The sequence below is a fragment of the Bos mutus genome, chromosome 6, assembly GCF_027580195.1.
Source record: "Bos mutus isolate GX-2022 chromosome 6, NWIPB_WYAK_1.1, whole genome shotgun sequence".
NCBI classification, from domain to species: domain Eukaryota; kingdom Metazoa; phylum Chordata; class Mammalia; order Artiodactyla; family Bovidae; genus Bos; species Bos mutus.
Window position 1 is genome coordinate 71,656,908 of NC_091622.1, and position 21,502 is coordinate 71,678,409.

Below are 21,502 nucleotides of genomic sequence, written 5' to 3' on the forward strand. Positions count from 1 at the left end.
AATAAGCAGAGTATCTGCAAAAGGCAGTTGAAGGGCTAGTGAACATTATTGTCACTGTCCCTCCTGGTTTCAGTTCTTTTTAAAAAAGAAATGTATTTGGCTGCGATGCATCTTAGTTGCAGCACATAGGATATCTTTGATGTTCCTTGCAGCATTTGGGTTCTTGTAATTGCATCATGTAGGATCTAATTCCCCGACCAGAGCCAAATCCAGACCCCCTGTGTTGGGAGCACTGAGTCCTAGCCACTGGACCACCAGGGAATCCTTCAGTTCTGTCTTGATAAAGCCTCTCTCTTTACCTTCCGGTCCTCAGCTTCTTTGTCCAAAAGGACAAGTCATGCCTTGGTGATCACAGAGTCAGCAGAGACTGCTGGCTGGCGAGGACTGCTGCTGCCCTGGGTCGCAGCTCTCTCTCCCGGTGCTGGTTTCCATTAGGGACTCGCTGGAGATGGGGCAAGGAGCTCTGCAGGACTCCAGGCACAGCCGTGATCCAATGCAGGTTTAAATGGTTCCCGGAGCTCAGGATCTGCAGTCTTAACTCATTGATTTTGATATTGTTTTTGAAGGATTTCTACCTGTGAAAGGGCAGATAATGTTACTCATTAAGGCCTTTGGTACAATACCTTTCCCCTAACCTGGATCTGACTTCACTTACAAAATATTGTAGCAGAGAACCTAAGGGATGATAGTAACAAAGAAACAGGAAAGATTGGAATTTTGTGGGAAACGCCTGATAAGTTTGCTTTTGTTTGTGTCAAATTTGTAGACAATGGGCTAGCCAAGTAGTAGGGTCCACTGTAGTATTAGTCCAAGTAGTAAGCTTCCCTCGTGGCTCAGTGGTAAAGAATCTGCCTGCCAGTGCAGGAAACGCCAGTTCAATCCCTGGGTCAAGAAGATCCCCTGGAGAAGGAAATGACAACCCACTCCAGTATTCTTGCCTGGGAAGTCCCATGGACAGAGGAGCCTGGCGGGCTACAGTCCATAGGGTTGCAAGAGTCTAACACAACTTGGCGACTAAACTGCAGCAACGGGGTCCGCTAGTGTAGCTGGAGACAGGTGGGTACAAGAGAGTGTGGTATTGGAGTGAGTTATTAAAAGTGATTATTGGGGCTTCCCTGGTATTTCAGTGTATGAAATTTGGCTTGCAATGCAGGGGACATGGGTTTGATGCCCAGTTGGAGAGCTAAGATCCCACATGCCACAGAGCAACTAAGCCTGCACGCCGCAACTACCGAAGTCCTCCTGCACTGCAACTGGAGAGTCCGTATGCTGGAAAGAACCTGCATGATTCAACTAACCTGACAAAGCCAAATAAATAAATAGTTTTTTAAAAAACTGATTGTTAAGGCCCAAAGAGTAGTCTCAGGCCACTCTACTGTCTCTGCCTTTGGAAGGATAACCAAAGGAGTCAGTAAGACGTTGAGGAGAAAGATGAACAGTGGTCTCCATGAGCTGATTAGAAGCTTCTGATAGATGTTTGGAATCCCAGTCTCTCTGCAAATAACAATATTATCAATGACAACAACAAAAAAACCAGAACAGAAATCTAGAGATGAGAGTTGTGAGTCCTTTCTTTCTATAAGGCCCCAGGAACTTCTCTGCTCTTTGGACCTCTAAGTCCAAAGGGACCATTTTTGTGGCATCTGTAAGTCACGGCTCAGTGATTCTTCTCTAAGCTTATGAAAACAGTTCCTCAGGGCCCAGTGTTGTTCTAAATTTCCCAAGTGGGCCTCTCTTCCTGTCCTCTAGAGTTTGCTTTTCCCCCATGTGCTTTACATTTGACTTCAGATCTTGCTTAAATTAAGATGACTGTTAAATGACTGTATTGATAATCTTTCAGTTAGAAGTTAAAAATCTGGGGAGTTTTAGAGGTCTTTGTACATCTCATAGTTGATCAAGAGAATGCTAGGTATTCTAAGCATCACAAGATAAGTTTGACACAGCAGGTCCCATTTCTTCCATTTGAACAGATACTCTGAGGATAAGTTGCAGCACGGAGGTGCAGAGACCCCTTGCCTCTTGGCTCACTCTTAATAAACAGAAGGGGGAGAATTGGCCTACTTTGCAATCAATTGTGAAAGATCTGTAAATGTCAAGAATAAAGAAGTCCAGATGAACTTGGCTAAGGTGCAATTTGTGGTAAATTGCCCCTCCACCTCCTAATCACGTAATTCATAGTTCCCAGCTGGTTAAGGACAAAGATCCCACCGAGCTCTTTGTTCATTAGAACATAGTTTCAAGCTGAGATCTCCGCACGTGGGCTATTCAGTTTCCACTCCAGCCCTGTCTCAAAATCTGGAACTTTGGACAACATTCTTACCCACTCTTTGTGTCAGCTTCCTCTTCAGAGAAAAGAAAATAATCTGCATTGTAGAGTTGTTTGGAGACAAAATTGGTAACCATGATTACCAAAGATCTAAAGTTACACAAATTGCCAAGGATGTAATGTTAAACTCGTGTTATGTAAAGTGAATTATCTAGAAGAGAGTGTTCATTAGTGTTACTAATAAATCAGTGACCATTCTCCTCTGCCGTTTCTTCTCAGAGCTTTAAAAAAGGCACAAAAACAGATATAAGAGAAAGGTACAAATGTTTTTCATCACTTTGAAAAGTAGGTATTGTCTTCCTGCCTGTGTTCTGGGAGGCTGGATACCAGCACTGGAGGACTCAGGGCATTGCCAGGTGACTCTTTCCTTTTATGTCACAGCTGCTTCTGTGTTTATCCTCAAGTTAAATTTTGGAATTATCATGCAAAAAGGCAAAATAAACTAATTTGTATAACAGAAAAGGTAAAGTAATTCTCATAACAGCAATGGCCATATCAAAAAACAGATTCTGACATGTGTAGAAACTTAGTAAATATCAAAAAAAAAAAATAGTTCTTTCACTTTTGGCTGTGATGAAGTAGCTTATAACAAATCAGTCTTCTCACCAAGAACAACTGAAAATACAAATAAAATATTCTAACAGGGATGTCTGTTTGAAGGTGTCAGATTGCTGCCGGGGCCCAGACTTGAGCAATGAGATCCTGGAGAGAAGGGAGATCCACTGAATTGAGCCATATTTTCTGCATATTGCTTCTTTCCAGTGGGCATTATTGACTCTTGAGTACAGGCCAAGAGACCAGAAATGTTCAGGGTGGCCACCAAGAGGAAGAGAAGGCAGAAGAGCTGTAGGCAAACGCATGGGGCTGGGAACACAAAAATTAGAGTTTGAGACTGGACTTGAGGGACTAAATTCCAGGATTTGAGGGACTAAATTCCCCAAGAGGAAAGAAGCCCAGAATGAAATCTAAATCTAAGTAACAGTTTTCCTTTTGAGGCATTTGTTGGTAAAGCTGCACAAGAATGAAGGCTGAAAAACAGCAGAATTTTTGGCAATCTTTGGTGCTGGAAAGACAAAAATTGTAGTTTGAGATTGTTGCCAAAACTCAGCCTCTGTTCACTGGTGCCACATAGAAACATGGAGACAGAGTTTTGGGTGATATAGAAAAGAGCTTTTATTGCTTTGCCAGGCAGAGGGGGCCACAGTGGGCAAATGCTCTTAAGACTGTGTGACCCACCCTGGAGGGGGTAGTGAGGAGTTTTATAGGAATAGGGCATGAACAGTTCATGGACAGTTCTCCGATTGGTTGGCATCAAGGTGGAGTTTCAAGCTTCATCAACCTTCTGGTTTCAACCAGTCTAGGATCTGTGTTCTTATGGTCAGCAGTTTTCATCTGGAGGGGGTCTGCTGCTGCTACTGCTGCTAAGTTGCTTCAGTCGTGTCCTACTCTGTGCAACCCCATAGACGGCAGCCCATCAGGCTCCGCTGTCCCTGGGATTCTCCAGGCAAGAACACTGGAATGGGTTGCCATTCCCTTCTCCAATGCATGAAAGTGAAAAGTGAAAGTGCAGTCGCTCAGTCGTGTCCGACTCTAGCGACCCCATGGACTGTAGCCTACCAGGCTTCTCCGTCCATGGGGTTTTCCAGGCAAGAGTACTGGAGTGGGATGCCATTGCCTTCTGCTTCCTATAAAAAACAACTTAGGAATGTGTGTCAGACCTTTATCTGTATCTTTCAAGGAACCGTAAGTTCGATGATTCTGCTATGTGGCAGAATTTTAGTCTAAATTGTTATCAGTTTCCTAGTCCAACAGCTGTTCTTTGTTTCTATGTCTTCACGTATCCCAGTCATTAACTATTTTTAAATATAATTTTACTCAATTTTTTCTTTCTTTTTAAAATAATTTTTATTATTTATTTTTATTTTTGGCTGCAATGGGTCTTTGTTGATTTGCGGAGCCTTTCTTTAATTGCAGTGAGCGGGGGCTGCTCTTCGTTGAAGTGGGTGGGCTTCTCATTGCCGTGGCTTCTCTCTCTGCAGTGCACAGGCTCTAGGCATGGGCTTCAGTAGTCGCAGCACATGGGCTCAGTGGTTGCAACTTGCGGGTCCTAAAGTTTGGGCTCAGTAGGTGTGATCCAAGGGCTTAGTTGCTCTGTGATGTGCGGAATCTTCCTGGACCAGGGATCAAAACTGTCTCCTGCATTGGCAGGTGGATTCTTGTCCACTGTGCCACCAGGAAAGTCCCCAGTCATTAACTCTTGAATCAGCATTTTACTTCAAAAGACAAGGACACAGGGGTTTGTACACAGTTTCAAGACTCACCAACCTAACAAGGAGAAGGACTTTTAGGAAATAATCCATGGGTTTTTTTTTTTTAATTAATTTATTTTAATTGAAGGATAACTACTTTACAATATTGTGGTGGTCTTTGCTGTACATCAACATGAATCAGCCATGTGTGTACATGTGTCCCCCCATCCTGAACCCCCCTCTCATCTCCCTCCCCACCCCATCCCTCTGGGTTGTTCCAGAGCACCGGCTTTGAGTGCCCTGCTTCATACATTGAACTTGCACTGGTCATCTATTTACATATAATAACCCAGGTTTTTATCTGAGACTCCAGGAGGCCTATACGCTAGAAGCAAGGACAAAGCAGAGCCTGAGCCTTACAAAGGTTGCTAATCACTGGATCATCCTGATTGGATTGATGTGATCTACTCCTTTACTTGCTTGCTAGAGGAACCAGCAAGTCTCTCTGGAAGGAGAAAACCCAGCCTTTACAATTTTTCATGCATATGTGTTGAATTCAATAAAAAATTACCAGGCATTTAAGAAACAGACTATGAGGAAAACAAGAAAATAGAAATAGACCCAAGCCAAATAAATAAAAATAAATATTTTTTCTTAAAAAGGGACTTTTTTGGTGGTCCAGTGGTTAGGACACTGCTTCTACCTCAGAGGGCCCAGGTTTGATTCCTGGTCTGGGAACTAAGATCTTGCATGCTGTACAGCCAAAAAAAAAAAAAAAAAAGACCCAAAGGGGCTAAAATATTGCTTTTTCAGACAGAGCTTTTCAAATAATTGTGATTAATATATTCAATAAAATAGTTGACAAGATGAATAATTTCACGAGACAACTGGAATCTATTAAAAAGAATCAAATGGAAATTCTAGGTCTGAAAACTGCTACTGATAGTAAGAACTCAGTAGATAGTTTTAACAGCAGACTGAACACCACTAAAGAGAACATTAATGAGCTGAAAAATAAAAATTTTTCAGTAGAAAAATCCAGACTGAATCATATTGATTAAAAAGAATGATGAATACAGAAAAGACCATGAAAGACATGACTTATATTGTAAAGGGCTAACATTGCAGAATCAGAGGAGGAATAGGGAAAAATGGGGCAGAAGCAGTATTTGAAGGAACAATGGCTGAGAATTTTCCCAAACTGATGAAAGATGCCAAGCCATGGGTTTAAGGAGTATTATGTACCTGAGCTAGATAAATCAGAAGAAATTCACACCTAGCCACAATAGATAATAACTGAGAAAACCAAAGACAAAGGAAAATCTTAAAATCAGTTGTAAGAGACCCATTGCCTGTCTTTTCAAAGAAAGTGAAAGTGAAGTCGCTCAGTCGTGTCCGACTCTTTGCGACCCCACAGACTGTAGCCTACCAGGCTCCTCTGTCCATGGGATTTTCCAGGCAATAGTTCTAGAGTGGATCGCCATTTCCTTCTCCAGGGGATCTTCCCAACCCAGCACTCGAACCCAGGTCTCCCACATTGTAGACAGACGCTTTACCGTCTGAGCCACCAGGGGAGTCTTTTCAAAGAAACAGTAATATAACAGAAATTCTATAGCTAAATCACTTCAGTCATATCTGACTCCTTGCTACCCAGTGGACCATAGGACACCAGCTTCTCTGTCCATGGGGATTCTCCAGGCAAGAACACTGGAGTGGGTTTCCATGCCCTCCTCCAAGGGGTCTTCCCAATCCAGGGATCAAACTCACGTCTCTTATGTCTCCTGCATTGGCAGGTGGGTTCTTTACCACTGGCACCATCTGAGAAGCCTAGCTAACCTCATAATTTATGGAAAAATATTGAACGCTTTTTTGGTCAGTTTGGGAACATGATAAAGTCTACCATCACCACTTCTGTTTAAGTTCCTGTGAAGATTCTAGCTAATTGCAGTATGGAAGGAAGGAAGGGAGAGGGAGATTGAAAAATGAACAAATAGGGTAATTCCCTGATGGTCCGGTGGTGGACTCTGTGCTTCCATAGTAAGGGGCCCAGGTTTAATCCCCAGTCAGAGAACAAGGCTCCCACAAACCATGGTGCGGCTAAAAAAGAAAGAAAACGAACGAATAAAGCTGTCTTTTGTCACAGATAAAATGATTGTATACATAGAAAATCCAAAAGAATCAACAATCACATGATTAATAAATTTAGTTAAGCCTAATTATAATGTCAATAATCAATAACCAAGTGATACTTATAATACTCTGCCAATAAACAATTAGAAAAATAAACATTTTAACCTGTACCATTTATAGTAGATTCAGAAACATCAAATATATAGGACTAAATCTATGAAAATATGTAAAAGACCTCTATACAGAAAACTACAAAACTTTATTGAGAGAAAGTAAAGAGGATCTAGATAAATGAAGGGATATCCAGTGTTCATGTATGAAAAGAATGACTGCTGTAAAGATATGAGTTATCCTCAGAGTTTATCCTCAGAGTTTATTTACAGATCCAGTGCCATCAGAGAAGCAATCCTAGGAGTGTTAAGTGTGTGTGTGTCTGTGTGTCTGTGTGTCTGTGTGTATGTCTGTGTATATGTAAGTTTATGTAGAAATGCAGAGATAAGTATAGCCACCTGGGGAAAAGCTGGAGAACATAAACTGCTAGATACCAAGACTCATGAAACAGCTGTAAGACATCCCTGGTGGTACAGTGGGTGAGAATCCACCTGCCAGTGCAGGAGACACTGGTTCAACCCCTGGTCCGGGAAGATCCCAAATGCCGTAGAGCACCTAAGCCCTTTTGTGCCACAGCTACTGAAACCCACGTGCCCTGGAGCCCTTGGGAGAAGCCACCGAAGTGAGAAGCCTGCACACTGCAGTGAAGAGTAGTGTCCACTCGCCACAACTAGAGAAAGCCCACACACAGCAACGAAGACCCAGAGCAACCAAAAATAAAGAAAGAATTTGGGGGGGTGAGAAAAAAGCTATAGTAACTAAGACAGCATGGACTGTCGCTATAAAAACAGACAAATAGACCAGTAGAACACAGGCCAGAAACAGGTTCACACATATACAGTCATTTAATTTATGGCAAGTCACTCACTGTCTTCAGCCACAGTTTCCTCATCTATAAATGGGCTTAATAATAGTTCCTACCACATAAGCTTTAAATAGTGTATATCACAAGGATTGAGATGTTATATTAAAGAAGTTATCACATATGGAGGGGACATAGCAAGTGCCCAATAAAATTTAGCCAGTATTAATATTACTACTTTGACTATACTAGTATAATTATTACTACTCCTCCTATTACTGTTCATTTTCTCTATTTTGCAATAAGATCATCTAGAAGTGGGGAATGTGGGGACATTAAATCCTGGCTAGCAGCAAGGAACATTTGGGACAAACACAGAAGAGCAGGAAACTGTTGGTTCTTAGTTTTCCTGGAAAAAAAGAATTGGAGCTGAGAGTTAAACTTCATGATTCAAGGACTTCCCTGGTTGCCCAGTGGTTAAGACTTGCCTTCCAATGTGTAGGGAGTGTGTGTTCATCCCTGGTCAGGAGCTAAGATCCTACTTGCCTCAAGGCCAAAAAACCAAAACATTAAACAGAAGCAATATTGTAACAAATTCAATAAAGACTTTAAAAATGGTCCACATTAAAAAAAAAAAATGTCATGATTCAGCCAGAAGATTGACTTGGAAACTGAAAGAGAACTTGGCCTTCCAGTGTCGGCCTGTTATGTGCGTATAACTGTGAGACATTAGTAAACATTTATTAAGCATCTAAAGAGGACTTGTGCATATATGTGTTTGTAAGAATATCTGAGAGCCTCTGTGTATACATAAGCCATTTGTAAAAACACTGTGTAGAAAATGAAGTTAGTTACCTCTTCTTTCATCTGAATCCTAGCCAGGGAATCTGAGAAAAAAATTTAGACAGGATATTAAAAGGTTTGATTCCATAACTTTGAATGAAATTTAATTCCTAGCATCTTTGGGTGAATTTGGAAGTTCATTTTGTAGCATAGGTCACAAAGTTTCTGAGGAACGAGGACATAATGACACATTTAATTTCCTCTTGTATTCATATGCTAAAACAATGCCTCATATTTCATAAAGGGGGTTGCTACTCCACAGTGTCGTGCTATGTAGCCGAAGGCTTACCGATTATTCCAGCTATTTAGTATCTCCAGCCTTCCCATATTCCAGCCCACATGACATTGGCATCCTGTATTCCTCTCCCACTGCTCCACCCAAGAGAAGGAATACTAGAGACCTACCACTTTAAAACACTTCAGCTGCCTGGCCTGTGATTGTGTTCAGCTGTTCTGAATCCTGTTTCTCATGCTGCTGCTGCTGCTAAAGTCGCTTCAGTCATGTCCGACTCTGTGCGACTCCATAGACGTCAGCTGTTCTGAATCCTGTTTCTCATGCTGCTGCTGCTAAGTCGCTTCAGTCGTGTCCGACTCTGTGCGACCCCATAGACGGCAGCCCACCAGGCTCCCCCGTCCCTGGGATTCTCCAGGCAAGAACACTGGAGTGGGTTACCATTTCCTTCTCCAATGCATGAAAGAGAAAAGTGAAGGTGAAGTCGCTCAGTCGTGTCCGACTCCTAGTGACCCCATGGACTGCAGCCTACCAGGCTCCTCTGTCCATGGATTTTCCAGGCAAGAGTACTGGAGTGGGGTGCCATTGCCTTCTCCAGTTTCTCATGCTACAGCTTCTATTTAGGTGACTTTGCCTACTTGTGTACTAAGTCGCTTCAGTCATGTCCAAATCTTTGTGACCCCATGAACTGTAGCCCACCAGGCTCCTCTGTCCATGGGATTCTCCAGGCAAAAACACTAGAGTGGGTTGCCATTTCCTACTCCAGGGGATCTTCCTGATCCAGGGATCAAACCTGCGTCTCTTGTGTCTCCTGCATTGCCAGCCAGATTCTTTACCACTAGCACTACCATATAAGGCTATTTACCCCCTGAGTTTTATTTGCAACAATAAGTTGGTGATGAGATCACTAAAGTAAAGCTTTCAGCACAGTGTTTTCATCAAAGTCGCAATTGGTGGTTATTATTGTTTTTATTATCACACAGCCAGGAGGCTTATGTCCAAGTCTTTTGTCTCTAAACTTAATGTTTTGTTATCATTCTGCTGGTAATTTGGCCAATTTGATGATATAATTTGGTACTCAGTCTTCCCAAGAAACCTGGTCGGGACCCTGCCTGCAGCTTTTCTGTAATTCAGCTCAGAGGTACCAGCCAGAGACCCCTTTCCCCCAGTACTGGCTCTTCTTTCCTGCCCTTGATCACTGATAAAACCTCCTGATGGGACCCCTTTCTGTGGGGGAGGGGAGAGGAAGAAGTAGGGCTCTGAGCTCTGGGATAGCTGCCTGTGTGCCTGGCATTATGGAAGTGTGCCTGTCCTACCTTACAGAAAGTGTGTGATTCTGTCCTTGTGTATTCCTTCCCAGAAATAGCTTAATTTCCCAGATCAAGTGAGGAACAGTTGGCATCTGCTGCCCCCTGTTCCTGCAGTTCACCCAACCTATATCTCACAGTCAGGTTAGAAGTCTAGAATTCCTCTGAAGTCCAGCCTTTCAACTGAAGCGTTCTTATTGTTAGGAACCTACCACTGATAAGCTGCCCAATGCAGAATGCCCATTTAGAGTCTCCTTAGCACATGTGCCCCCACCCCTCTGAATTCCTGAGGAGTCTCGACAGAGAGACTCTTTATTCCAATAGTGCCCATCAGCAGTTCCAGTCCTCATCAAGTCTTTGTTTTAGATGTACGTATTTTTCTTCCCAATGTGATTAAAATCTGAGAGAGAGAAATTCTTGCCTCATACTTCGAGATCTTCATGTTGCTTGAAAAGGACTGCTGGACATACTTGACAGCTCATCAGGAAAAGGGCTCCTGCAGCTAAAATTTCTGCAGTGCTTTCTGTCCTGGGTCCTCCACAAACAGGTAGCAAGTACACAGAGTTCTCCCAGTGAGCGGCTCTAAAACATGCTGTGTAGGAGACATGCTCTCTTATTCCCGAGGGACACTTCCGTCTGCCCAGCTACTTGGCTGACCCCTCGCAGAAGAGGACAGCGGGCTGGAAGTGCTTTCTGAGTGAGATTGGGGATGTGGGTGGAGTCCCCTGAATCAGGAGGAACAGGAGATGATGGAATTGCCAAAAGAAGCCTTATCATCCTAATAAAATGAAGCACATGATTTGCATTCCAGGTCCTTCAACTATTCTATGGGAACCCGGGCATTTTCTCATGACAGTATTTTTATCCCTGATGGGGGAGCAGAAAGTGAGCAGACAGTTCAAGCAATGTCACAGGACAACATCCTGGGCAAAGTCAAAACTCTTCAGGTAAGACAGCTTGAAAGTCAGAGGCATAGGAAGGGGGAGGGGGGCGGCCATGGGAAGGGTCCCTGGCTTGGCCTTGAGTCATGGATTGGGAAGTCCAGGGGTAACTCCCGGTGAGAATGTTTGCTTTCTCAAACCTGGCTTAGTTCTCTGGAAGCTTCTGTGCAGCCATGAGAGATACACTGTCATGTTGTACCCACCTTCAGAACACCCCCTCTCCTTTTCTCTCAAGGTGTTTCCTCATTTTTAACTGGACTTAATGAAGACAGGTACCCTAGAGAAGCTGCAGAACTTGGGTGGGAGGAGAGCACTCCTTACCACTGAGTGTTGGCCGTAATCCCTGAGCGTAGGGTTGACTGTCGGCTGAAGGCATGCACAGCAGACGCACCCTCTCTGAGTCTCTGTACTTGGACAGTGAATGGCTGTCACGGGTTCTGTTGTGTTTCTGACCCTGGCTTCCCTGAGCCGCCCTGTCCTAGAAGGACACTGTGAAGCTCTTCCGCTTCCCTCCTGTTTGCGCTGCAGAGGTGGGCAGTTTTCCTCCATAAAACTGACTCAGGTGGTAACTCCTTTAATAATGAAGATAAAATAATTCTTCACTGAATGAGATTGAAATAATGGGAAATCCAGGAAAAGCAAGGGGAGCGAAGACCCCTGCAATCCGACAACGTAGGTTTGCCCGAGTGCTCAGTAGAACTCACTCACCCGGCAGAAGTGCCTAAGCAAGCACTTCTCTGAGCTTGGGTTGCTTGGAGGCGATCCAGACTGTGTACAGGGGACTCTGGTGTGCTGGTTTCAATCTGTTTGTAAGTCTGCAACAGTGAATGAACAAATGAATGAATGAACCAAGCAAAAAAATAACAAAGGAGACAGCTGGCTTGAGTAGCTATTGACATGATGAAGCATGGTACTCAGAGTTTTCTACTTGCTTGAAATATTCTTGTTTCTACTGAATATTAAGCTATGTATTTTGTGACCTGTGTTTGGTTACATATTCCACATGTACTCAGCTAAATATAGCATATGGCAGCTGGGAAACAGCCAACACCCTGGAACCACACCCAGACTTGCCTAGATCTTTATACCTACCACCTCACTGCCCAAGGCCATAGTCCTGCCCTCAGAACTAACCTAGGCCCTTCCTTCAAATTCCAGCACATCTTGACTAGCTCCCGTTCTTGGTTCTTGCTGGCCATACTGCTACACATTTTATAGACTCAGAAAGGAAAGTTGGCCTTAGTCACTTCTCTTCATATGGAGAAGAGGAAAGGGCAGTGATGGCCGAAGAAAACCTTGACCTTGCCCCCCTCCTCACCTTTCCTTCTTGAAGTTTCTGGCTCCTGCATATTATTCCTAAGAAGTAATGAACCCTCATAATCGTCCCTTTCTAAGGGGAGTGACCTGCAGGTCTCAGCCTACAAACCAACTGTATTTCACAAGGGCTTTCAAGGAGTTCTTTAAAAATTAGGTAGTAGTCTGTTGTCTTAAACGGCAGTACCTGTGTAATCCACACCTCATGCCAGCACCACTCCATGAAGTGGATTTGGAGTTGTAAAAAATAGATAATTCTGCAACATTGAAAACGTAAAAAAAAAAAAAAAAACGTAGAAACTCAGTAGAAATATGTGAATGCCTGTTTGTGTTAATGGTGTCAGGCATAAGTTTAAGGAATCTGATTTCATAATTAATAAAATGTAAAACAACTAACTTCTCTGAAGCGACAGTTCTGTTAATGCAGGAGGAGAAATGTGAGGGAAACAGAATAGCTGTCTAATTGAACGCTCTCCTCTGGACGACATGTACTCACATGAGGTCTGCCTAATTTTGCTTCTGCTGCATGGATATGCATAAGCTTCCTTACAGCTCTAATGCTATGTTTTGAAACAATATAATAAAAGAGACTTTTGCTTTTCAAGGAGGGAAATGGGGACCCTTATCATAGCAAATGTGATTTTTGGAGTGCCATAAGATATCACTGTATCACCCCCAAAAGACTGTGCTTTATTTTTCAGTCGACTAAGCAGTATGTTCCTGGTAAGTCATAGAAATAGTAGTTAACTTATTAACTTGCATGAATGCTTTGCATTTTTCCATAAAAACGTTATGCTGGTATTGATGCTTAGTAAGCAGCATAAAAGACTACTCCCTCGTAGACTCCAGCATGGAATGAGGGTGTTTATTTATGTCAGACGCATGTATGTTTTTTATGTCTGGAATTGTCTTTGTGTTATGTGTGTATGTTTACTTTAAAAAGAGAGTAGTGGATAACACCTATTTGACAGTAAATGTCCTAGCAAGCTAATTTGCCACCATTATTAAGACATTCTTTTGAAATGAGATTTCTACTGGAATGCCATTAAAAAAAAAAAAAAAAAAAGACCCAAAAACGTGTTTTTTTTTTTTTTCTGGCTCAAGAAACTTCCCAGCCCATGGAAACCAGAGCTGTGCCTGTAATGACTGCATTTGGAAAGGTTGCCCCCTAGTGTCCACATATAGTCATCTCAGCCAGAACTGTCCTAGGTTGTACCAGTAATGGTTCGTATCCGTCTGCTGAGTACAGAATGACTGAATAGAGCATAAATAAGCCTACTCTTTCCTGAACAATGTGAATCTACCACCTGCCAAAATTTCTGTAGCAAGCAATTGAACCTTTAAAAGAAAAATTACCTTTTTTTCCCTGAGTATAAAGATAATGCATGTGCATAGAACAAATTTTAATATACAGGATAGTTATAAGGGACAGAAATGACAGTGGTGTCCTTTTTGAGGACCCTGTACATAACAGTCAGTTGTTCTATGGCCAGAAAGTGAAATAAAAAATGCCTCACAGGCCTCTGCCATCACCTGGCTTTGTGGCCTCAGGACAAATCATTAAAGCTCTCTGACCCTCATATTCCTCATCTGAAAAACAAGAGGATGCATGTGATGGATGATCTGAAGAGCCCCTCCAGTTCTTAAAATCTGCCATTTATAGAAAGTCACTGTTCATCTGCTAGAGCACGGAGTGGCTTTGTAAGCTTTGCACTGCAATGCATTGGACTCCAATGACCTTGATGTTCCCAGAGCACATATCAGGGAGGTGCCTATTTATTTCAGAGCAAACCAGGCTGTGAAGTATGTATGCACCTACTGATGGTAGGAATCAGGAATATCACAGTCCAAGCCCGCAGGTGATTTTTAGAATAATGCCAGAGCTTTGTCAGAAAATGCTTAGTCTATTAGTCCACGCACTGTTTAGCTCAGGAGGAAGAACCTTTGTCTTCAGTAGCTGCTGTCTCCTGCTGGGCTGGATTTCACTTTAAAATGCCAAAGTGTCTTACCTTTGAGGATTTGAGCACCTCGTGCAGCTGTCGACGCAAAGGATAAATACCTGCTCCACTTCTGCACAGAGCAGATGTCTTTAAATCTGTGTGTGTTTGATTTTGCTTATTCTCTTAGATTCATTTTAACTATGGGAGTATCTGGAGTTCGCTCGAGAAGACAGCAATTTTATTTTCTGTCTGCCTTGTTCTTATAGTATGAAAGATGGCTGTGAAAAATCTGGGGAAATCTAAATTGGCAGTGTGAGAGCTACAGAATATGATGTGCTTGGAATTTCTACACCATAGGAAAAGAGCCTCATAAATATAGATGTGCATTCCTATAATATCATTCTCCAGCATTCCATTTTACAGCCAAATGGCCAAATTTGAATGAATAAAATATCACCCCTTTAGCTCACGTTCCAGTCTAACAGTAACTCCATTCATTGCCATAAGTAACACGGACTCAGTTTAGGCACAGAGGTTCCACTCTCCCCTCTGGTTATTATCTCAGTGCATATAAAGAATCCATGGATATGTAAAAATATACATATCTATTAAAATACATCTGTCTATAGATGGAAGGAGTGGTAATAGTTTATTTCCCTGGAAGCTTAAGGGCAAGCTCATCTTAACGGTCTGGTTTTGAGTGACTGCTTGTGTCACAGTTCTTCCCATGACAATGCCTGAGTAGTGGGCAGAATAAAAGTCACCAAAAAGCCATATTTATCCCTTATTCAATTCGTTTGACATCTGAGTGGCAGTCATCTTTCAGTTGTCAAAAAGTCAGACAAAGTGTCCAGCAGCCCCGTCCCCTCTGAGTCAGCCGAAGGAAACATTTGGAGCAGGAACCACAGATCAGGTACAAGAGCCTTGGCCTTGAGAGCCTGAGGCTCAGTCACCATGGCCTTGGCCCTGCAGCCCTGCCCTGGCCTGTGACCACTGCAGGGTGTGTCTGCGAGGACAGTCCTTTGTCTGGGCAGAGCGGCTGCCTTCCTGTCCCTGGATGGTGGCTGTCACTTTTTGCATGACCTGGGTCCTTCCCTCCTCCTTCCCTCACCCTTCTCCCAAGCTCCCTAACCAGCAGCCTGAATTTGTTTTCTCTGGAGGAATTTTAAATCAGCTACTTTATGGAGATGCTCATTGTCATTCTCAAAGGCAACAGCATTGTGTTTCTTTTGCCAGGATGAACATATCCACGACATAAATCAACCCTCAGATACACACACATTCTCATTCCCTCCCCGTCCCTCCCTCTCCCTCCTTTCCAATCTCCCCCATCCTGCCCCCTTCAGCTGTTGTACCTGCCATCAGGGCTGCAGATTCTCCTCCCTGGGCCTCCTGTCTGCCTCCTGCACCCTCCTCTCAATTTTCCACTTTAACTCTCAACTTCGTTTCTTAACGTCATGCTCTCCATTTCCCCAGTTTTGTCCCACGTACCTTATTTCACCTGTTCTTATCACATCTAATATTTTCCCCCCCATTTTCTCTTTCATTTTCCTTTGGTAGCCACAATAACCATCCCATCTTCGGCGTTTATTTCAATATAAGTAATGTGAACTTGACATCAGTGTTCTAAAAAGGGCTCTAACAAAAACAAACAAAAAAATCAGCACATTCATTCTTTTTGTGATGGTGGCCAAAATCCTAACGAAAGAGCGTTAATGTATTAAGCTTAGTCTCCTGGGAAACTCATTAAAGAATTATTCTTTCCATTCTGAGTAGAAGAAATACCCTCATTTTAGATATTCAAGAACATTGGTAGGTGGCAGACCCTGACACAGGAGGTCTCATTCTAGGGTGATTGGATAAAAATTTTTAGCTCTTTACCAGCACACTTAGAGAAGAGATAACTGGTCAACCAAAGGCTGGGCTGGGAGTCCCAGAGGGAACCCCTGCCCAGACTGTGACTAGGATGCAGGAGCTCTTCCTGCCACTCCTGCCCAGGCCCCCATGCATCTCCCACAGGGCAGCAAGAGTGCCACAGGGCCTGTGGCTTTGTTACACCATGTCCTCTTGTCTAACACCATCGGCTGTTCTAACTGTGCCTGCTTATTGATCTGCTTAGAGTAGACACTAACTGCTGCTTCCTGCTAAACTCATTTTAGAAGACACCCTATTGCAGCCTTCTCCTCCCTGAAACCCCCTTAGGCTGTAAAAGCTGTACTTCACTGGCTGAACTTGGGCTTTGGATGTGTGCTCCCTCCCCGTGGTGTCAGGGGGCGCCGGGTTCAGGCTGAGATACAGCAGATCAAATCTGAGTCCTTGTCTCTCTGTGCTCCTGACTTGGCATGCTGGGGTGCCCGGGGTGCGGGGAGGGGACCTGGGGCTCATCTCTTTCATGTCTCTGCAATTTCACCGTCCGCCACGTAAAGCCGAGGGGGAGTTGGGTGAAGGTGGATTTGATACTCTTGAGTTCAGAGAGAGAAGGGGCGTTTTCCTCAAGGGAGGCCACCTTCAGTAAGGTGGTAAAAACGCCGGATCCTCTCTTTCTGTCCCAGTAAGAAGAGGGACGTTCAGTGTAAATTTATGAGAACCAGTGGAGAACAATGAAAACTGCGCTGCATATGTTTTAGAAGACGTGGATTCAGGCCCCTTTGGTACCACTCATTCATTCCGTAAGCTTGGGCCACTCACTGGATCTTGGCTTTTTTTGTAAAACGAGGAGTTCCGATAATGTGATTGCTAAGGCTTTTTGCAGCTTTGTGGGATTAAATATTAGCCACATTAAAGATAAAGATCAGATGATGTATTCTGGTTTTTTGTTTTTTTGTTGTTTTTTTTTTTCTTTTGAATCATAAAAGACCTAGGTCTAGAGCAGTAGTTCTCAGCCAGAGGCGATCTTCCCCGCCAGGGGACATTGGACAACACCCGGAGGCATTTTTTTGGTTGTCCAGACAGAAGTGAACAGGGGTTGCTGCTATCGTCTGGTGTCCAGAGGGCAGGAGTGATGCTAAGCATCCCATGATGTGCAGGAGAACTCCCCACAACAAAGAATTATCTGGCCTCAAATGTCAATCGTGGCGAGCTTGAGAATCCCCAATGTAGATAAAGGCAGTAATTTCTACAATATATTCGATTCATTACAGTCTTCTTTCAGATGACCACAGCTTACCTCTTTTTCTTCCTCAATGTCATTCATTTTCTGTACATATTAAATATTTTATATCTAATTTATCAAGCCCATTAAATATTTTGCCTCGTATTAAAAACTATTTTGTTTATATATTTTAAAATAATTCCCTTTTTAATCCAGCTTTTAATTCTAAATACTCTTTTTCTTCCTAATTTCTGTCCTTTACCCTCCTGCCACCGTCCATTCAGCTCCCTCCCACCAGTGATCAGTCTCTTTCTGGCCCTTACTCCAGCAGCCTCCTCTGATCCACTGTGTTCCTTCTGGCCTGTGGTCACAGTGGGCAGCTGCAGCAAGGCAAAGAGGACATCCTAGTGGCAGAACAAGATTGCTTTCATCTTTTCCGTGTGTTTAGCATCAATCATGGAAAGACTTCTTGGCCTGGGGCCTTCTTCCCCTTGGCCGTGGTACCCACTGTAACCCAAACAGGATGTTCAAGTTAGGGGCTGGTGAGGAAGGTAGATGAAATAAATATTCAAGGGGAATGTGTCCAAAAGGGGCTGGAGGGTTCCTTTGTGCAGCCACAACAGTCTTGATTTCCCGCAGGGGTTCTTGCAGCTCATGAAACTATTTCCTATATAATTTTTGTACCTTTCAAGTACTTTTGTGCCTTTGAAAGACTTTTGATTTTTTGACAAAAATCAAAAAATTTCTGTCATACCCAACTTTTTTGATCAGAAATATGATTTCTCTACCCCCCTTGGAAATGTTGGCATCTCCATGAAAGAGGTGGCTGGATGAAAAGGCTCATGGCTCAAAGGTGGGAAAGAAAAGGAAATACTGGGAAGGAGACTCAGTAATTACAGGACTGCGTCAGGGGTTTCTGGCTTGGTGTCTAGTCTAGAAACCAGTTACGTAGAGAATATGCCTCAGTGCCCGCTAGCTATGCTGGGGAACCTGACTGTGGTTATTGTGAACCGCTTCACTGCTTCAGAACGTCCTTCTTTTGTTTCTCTCCAGCGACAGTTGGGCAAGAACATCAAGTTTGGGCAGCCACCACCCAACGCCATTCCCATGAAGAAGGCAGACAGTGGCGAGGCTCGCTTCGAAGAGGACCCATTCCTCACCAGTCCTGTGGAAGTTGTGACTCAGCAAGACCTCATCCTCTCAGACACCGAGAACAAAGTAAAGCTCCTCCAGGGAATGACTTGATTGCTCACGAGGCCGGGAGGAGGCTGGGTAGTGGGCACGGGCGTCATTAAGCCCGGGGTCTGCAGGGTGGGGAATAAGATGGAAGAAGCTTTCCTGAGGAGTAGCCCAGCACCTCCGGCGCAAGTGCCTTGAGCTGCAGGGGAGCCAGTTGGGAAGAGGGGGAGGTGAGGGAGATGTGCCCTTTGCACCCCCTCTTCCCAGCGTCTTCTGCTTAACTCTTTGGAGACTCGGGCTGCCCTCACCCCTGAGCTGCACTGTCCCCTCTCTGCCATCACTGTGCATCCTGAGTGTTTCTTACACGTCTGTGCTCTGCATCTGTGGCCATATAACTGTTTGCTCTCCATTTCCAAACTGTTGAGCTCCTTGAGGACAGACTGGATCTTACACATCTGTCTCGCCAGGATATCATCACTGCTTACTTAGGAGCACTGAATAATTACTTGGGGAACTGGACTGACTTGAAATGAGAAAAGAATGAAGTAGGTGCTGCACAAGAATAGAATATTCAAACGGACCAGCTTAAGTGTACTAAGTGTGCAAAGTCATGTTGATCCAGCACTATCCTATCTAAATTTTGTCTCTTGATTTTTTTAGTTTAGTTATGGTTGTGCTAGGTCTGTGTTGCCGTGCGTGGGCTTTCTCTAGTAGTGGCGAGCGTGGGCTGCTCTGCGTTGCAGCGCGAGGGTCTCTCGCTGTGGTGGCTTCGCCTGTTGTGGAGCATGGGTTGTAGGCACACGGTCTCCAGTAGCTGCAGCACGCAGGCTCAGTAGTTGTGGATCGTGGGCTCTAAGGCTCCGACTCAGTTGCGGTGTACAGGCTTAGCCCACAGCATATGGGATCTTCCCAGAGCAGGTATCAAACGCATGTCCCCTGTATTGGTGGGCAGATTCCTATGCACTGTACCCCCAGAGAAGTCCATTCTTTTGACACTTTGAGAGAAGCACTCTGAGCAGATCCTGAAATAAGAGTCCCTTGAGCAGCAGCAGGAGTGCCTTCGGGCCTCTTATGGGAAAAGGAGGGAAGGCCTCTTATGGGAAAAACAGTCCTACCTACCTACTGGTAGATAGATAGCGGTTCTTAGCTGAGGCTCTGAGTCTTCCCATGCTTACAAGAAAGCATTCTTTGTGCTATGCCTACCACGGTGCCTGAAATGATGTTGAGTGTTACTAAAGTGCCCCTGGAAAAAGTCATACTAATTATCAGCTAATGCATCGTAAGAATAGTAAGAAAGATAAGTGCTCTCCAAGTTGTAGAGCAAAAGAAGGAAGGAGATAAAAGATGACAGTCTTCTTCGCTGTCTGTCTCTGCCTGGGCCTGGCCCTGATGCCCCCTGGCACCCACACCTGTGGGTGATAGGTGAAGCAGGCACAGGGCCCTCTCTCTTGGCTGGTCCAACAGTCCTCATCTCCAGTCTCTTGAGTGCTGGGAAGGAACATCAGCCATCAGCCTTGATTCAGGGATTCCTCTGGACCAACTGTCTTCCCTGTCACTGGATCTGATAAGCACAGGGCACAGTGGGCTGGGGGACAAGGTGGGTCGTTCGTTCAGCAGGTGCCCCCTCAGCTGAGGGATCGCAGTGTAAACACAGGACCGCCATAGTGCAGTTTACATTCTAGTGAGAGGAGCGTCTCATAACAAACAACTCAGCAAATAGATATCATAATTTCGGATTAATAAAAATGCTGCCTAGAAAATGAAACCGGCTGATACAAAAGTGAGCAATGTGGTTGGAGAGGGGTTTGCTTCTTTAGATAAGGAAGTCAGATGGCCCTGAGAAGGTGTGGAGGGTGTTCTTGGCACAAGGAAGAACAAGTACAGACACCCAGAGACGGAACTGTTTGTCCTGAAGGAGGCACAGAAAGCAGGCTAGTGCGGATGAGGGTGAGGGGTGGCTGTGGATCACAGTGTAGACACTGGGTCCTTCAGACCATGGGAGAAGGGGTGAATTGTTTGGAAAGTGATAGGAAACTGCTGAGAAATTTTTGAATTTATTTTTTATTATTTTTATCTTAGTATCTTATTTTACCTTTTGACTGTGCCATGAGGCATGTAGGATCTTAGTTCCCTGACCAGGGATTGAACTCACGCGCCCCCGCATCCAAAGTGTGGAGTCTTAACCACTGGACCGCCAGGGAAGTTCCCCTCTGAGTAATTTTCAGCAGGGCAGTGATACAATCTGATTTTATGTTTTCTAAAGATGCTTCTAACTGTTGTGCAGAAAATGGACTGAGGTAGGGCGAGATGATGTTCTGGATCCGGAAGGGGCAGTGAGAACCTTTTGTAAACATAGGTGACGGGAGGCAGCAGGTAGAGCTGGCACACGTGACGTGATATGCGTGATATACCCAGGACCTGCAAGGCGACTGGGATGTGAATCGTTAGCCTTTTTCTTCCTCTTCTTCTCTCTTTTCCTCTCTCCCTCCCTCCCTTCCGCCAACGTTTTCTCGCCTCCTCTGGTTGCCTACCTCCTCAGCACAGGCCTGTGTGTGCCACTGGAAGGGCCCCCTTGCTTTCTCATGGAGAAGAGGTCTGGCAGGTGAAGGGGGTGGAAGGCAGCCAGCCAGGCTGAAAGCTGTGAGGTCAGAGTTCTGCCTGGCTGGCGACAGGGCAGTCCCTGATTCTCTCAGCAGTGGGGAAACACATCAGGGACTGAGTTTGGAGCCTACCCAGATGGGAAATGAATTGAACTCTAGGGAGAGGGGAGTGAATACTGAGCCTCCGGAGCCCTGGTGGAATCCGGACACGAGCAGAGTCTCCACCGTGAACCTGCCAGCACTCTCTGCTCAGAGGAGGGGGTGGCCCTCCACACAGACGCTGGCTGCGTTTGCCCAGGACTTCCTGTGCTCCTGTTTGACTTGAGCACTCTCTCTGCCGTTCCAGTCCAGTGAGACGCCAAGTTCTCCAAGTCCTCTGAATCTGCCGGGAGCCAGAAGTGAGATGGAAGAGAAGGTAATGTGATTTGAACTTGTGT

The 21,502-nt window shown here is 44.5% G+C and overlaps 1 protein-coding gene across 5 annotated transcripts in view; it reads left to right on the plus strand.

Annotated features, from left to right (window-relative positions):
* CRACD (capping protein inhibiting regulator of actin dynamics) overlaps positions 1–21,502 on the plus strand; it is a 279,202-nt gene that overhangs the window by 238,235 nt on the left and 19,465 nt on the right. For 3 of the 5 annotated variants that reach the window (XM_070372441.1, XM_070372442.1, XM_070372443.1), the window contains 3 exons: positions 10,812–10,947; positions 18,340–18,504; positions 21,412–21,480. In XM_070372441.1, the coding sequence (XP_070228542.1) occupies positions 10,828–10,947; positions 18,340–18,504; positions 21,412–21,480 (354 nt within the window). In that variant the 5' untranslated portion in view covers positions 10,812–10,827. Of the gene's footprint in view, positions 1–10,811; positions 10,948–12,959; positions 12,979–18,339; positions 18,505–21,411; positions 21,481–21,502 lie in introns of those variants that run through there. The other 2 variants (XM_070372445.1, XM_070372444.1) reach the window with 2 other exon arrangements.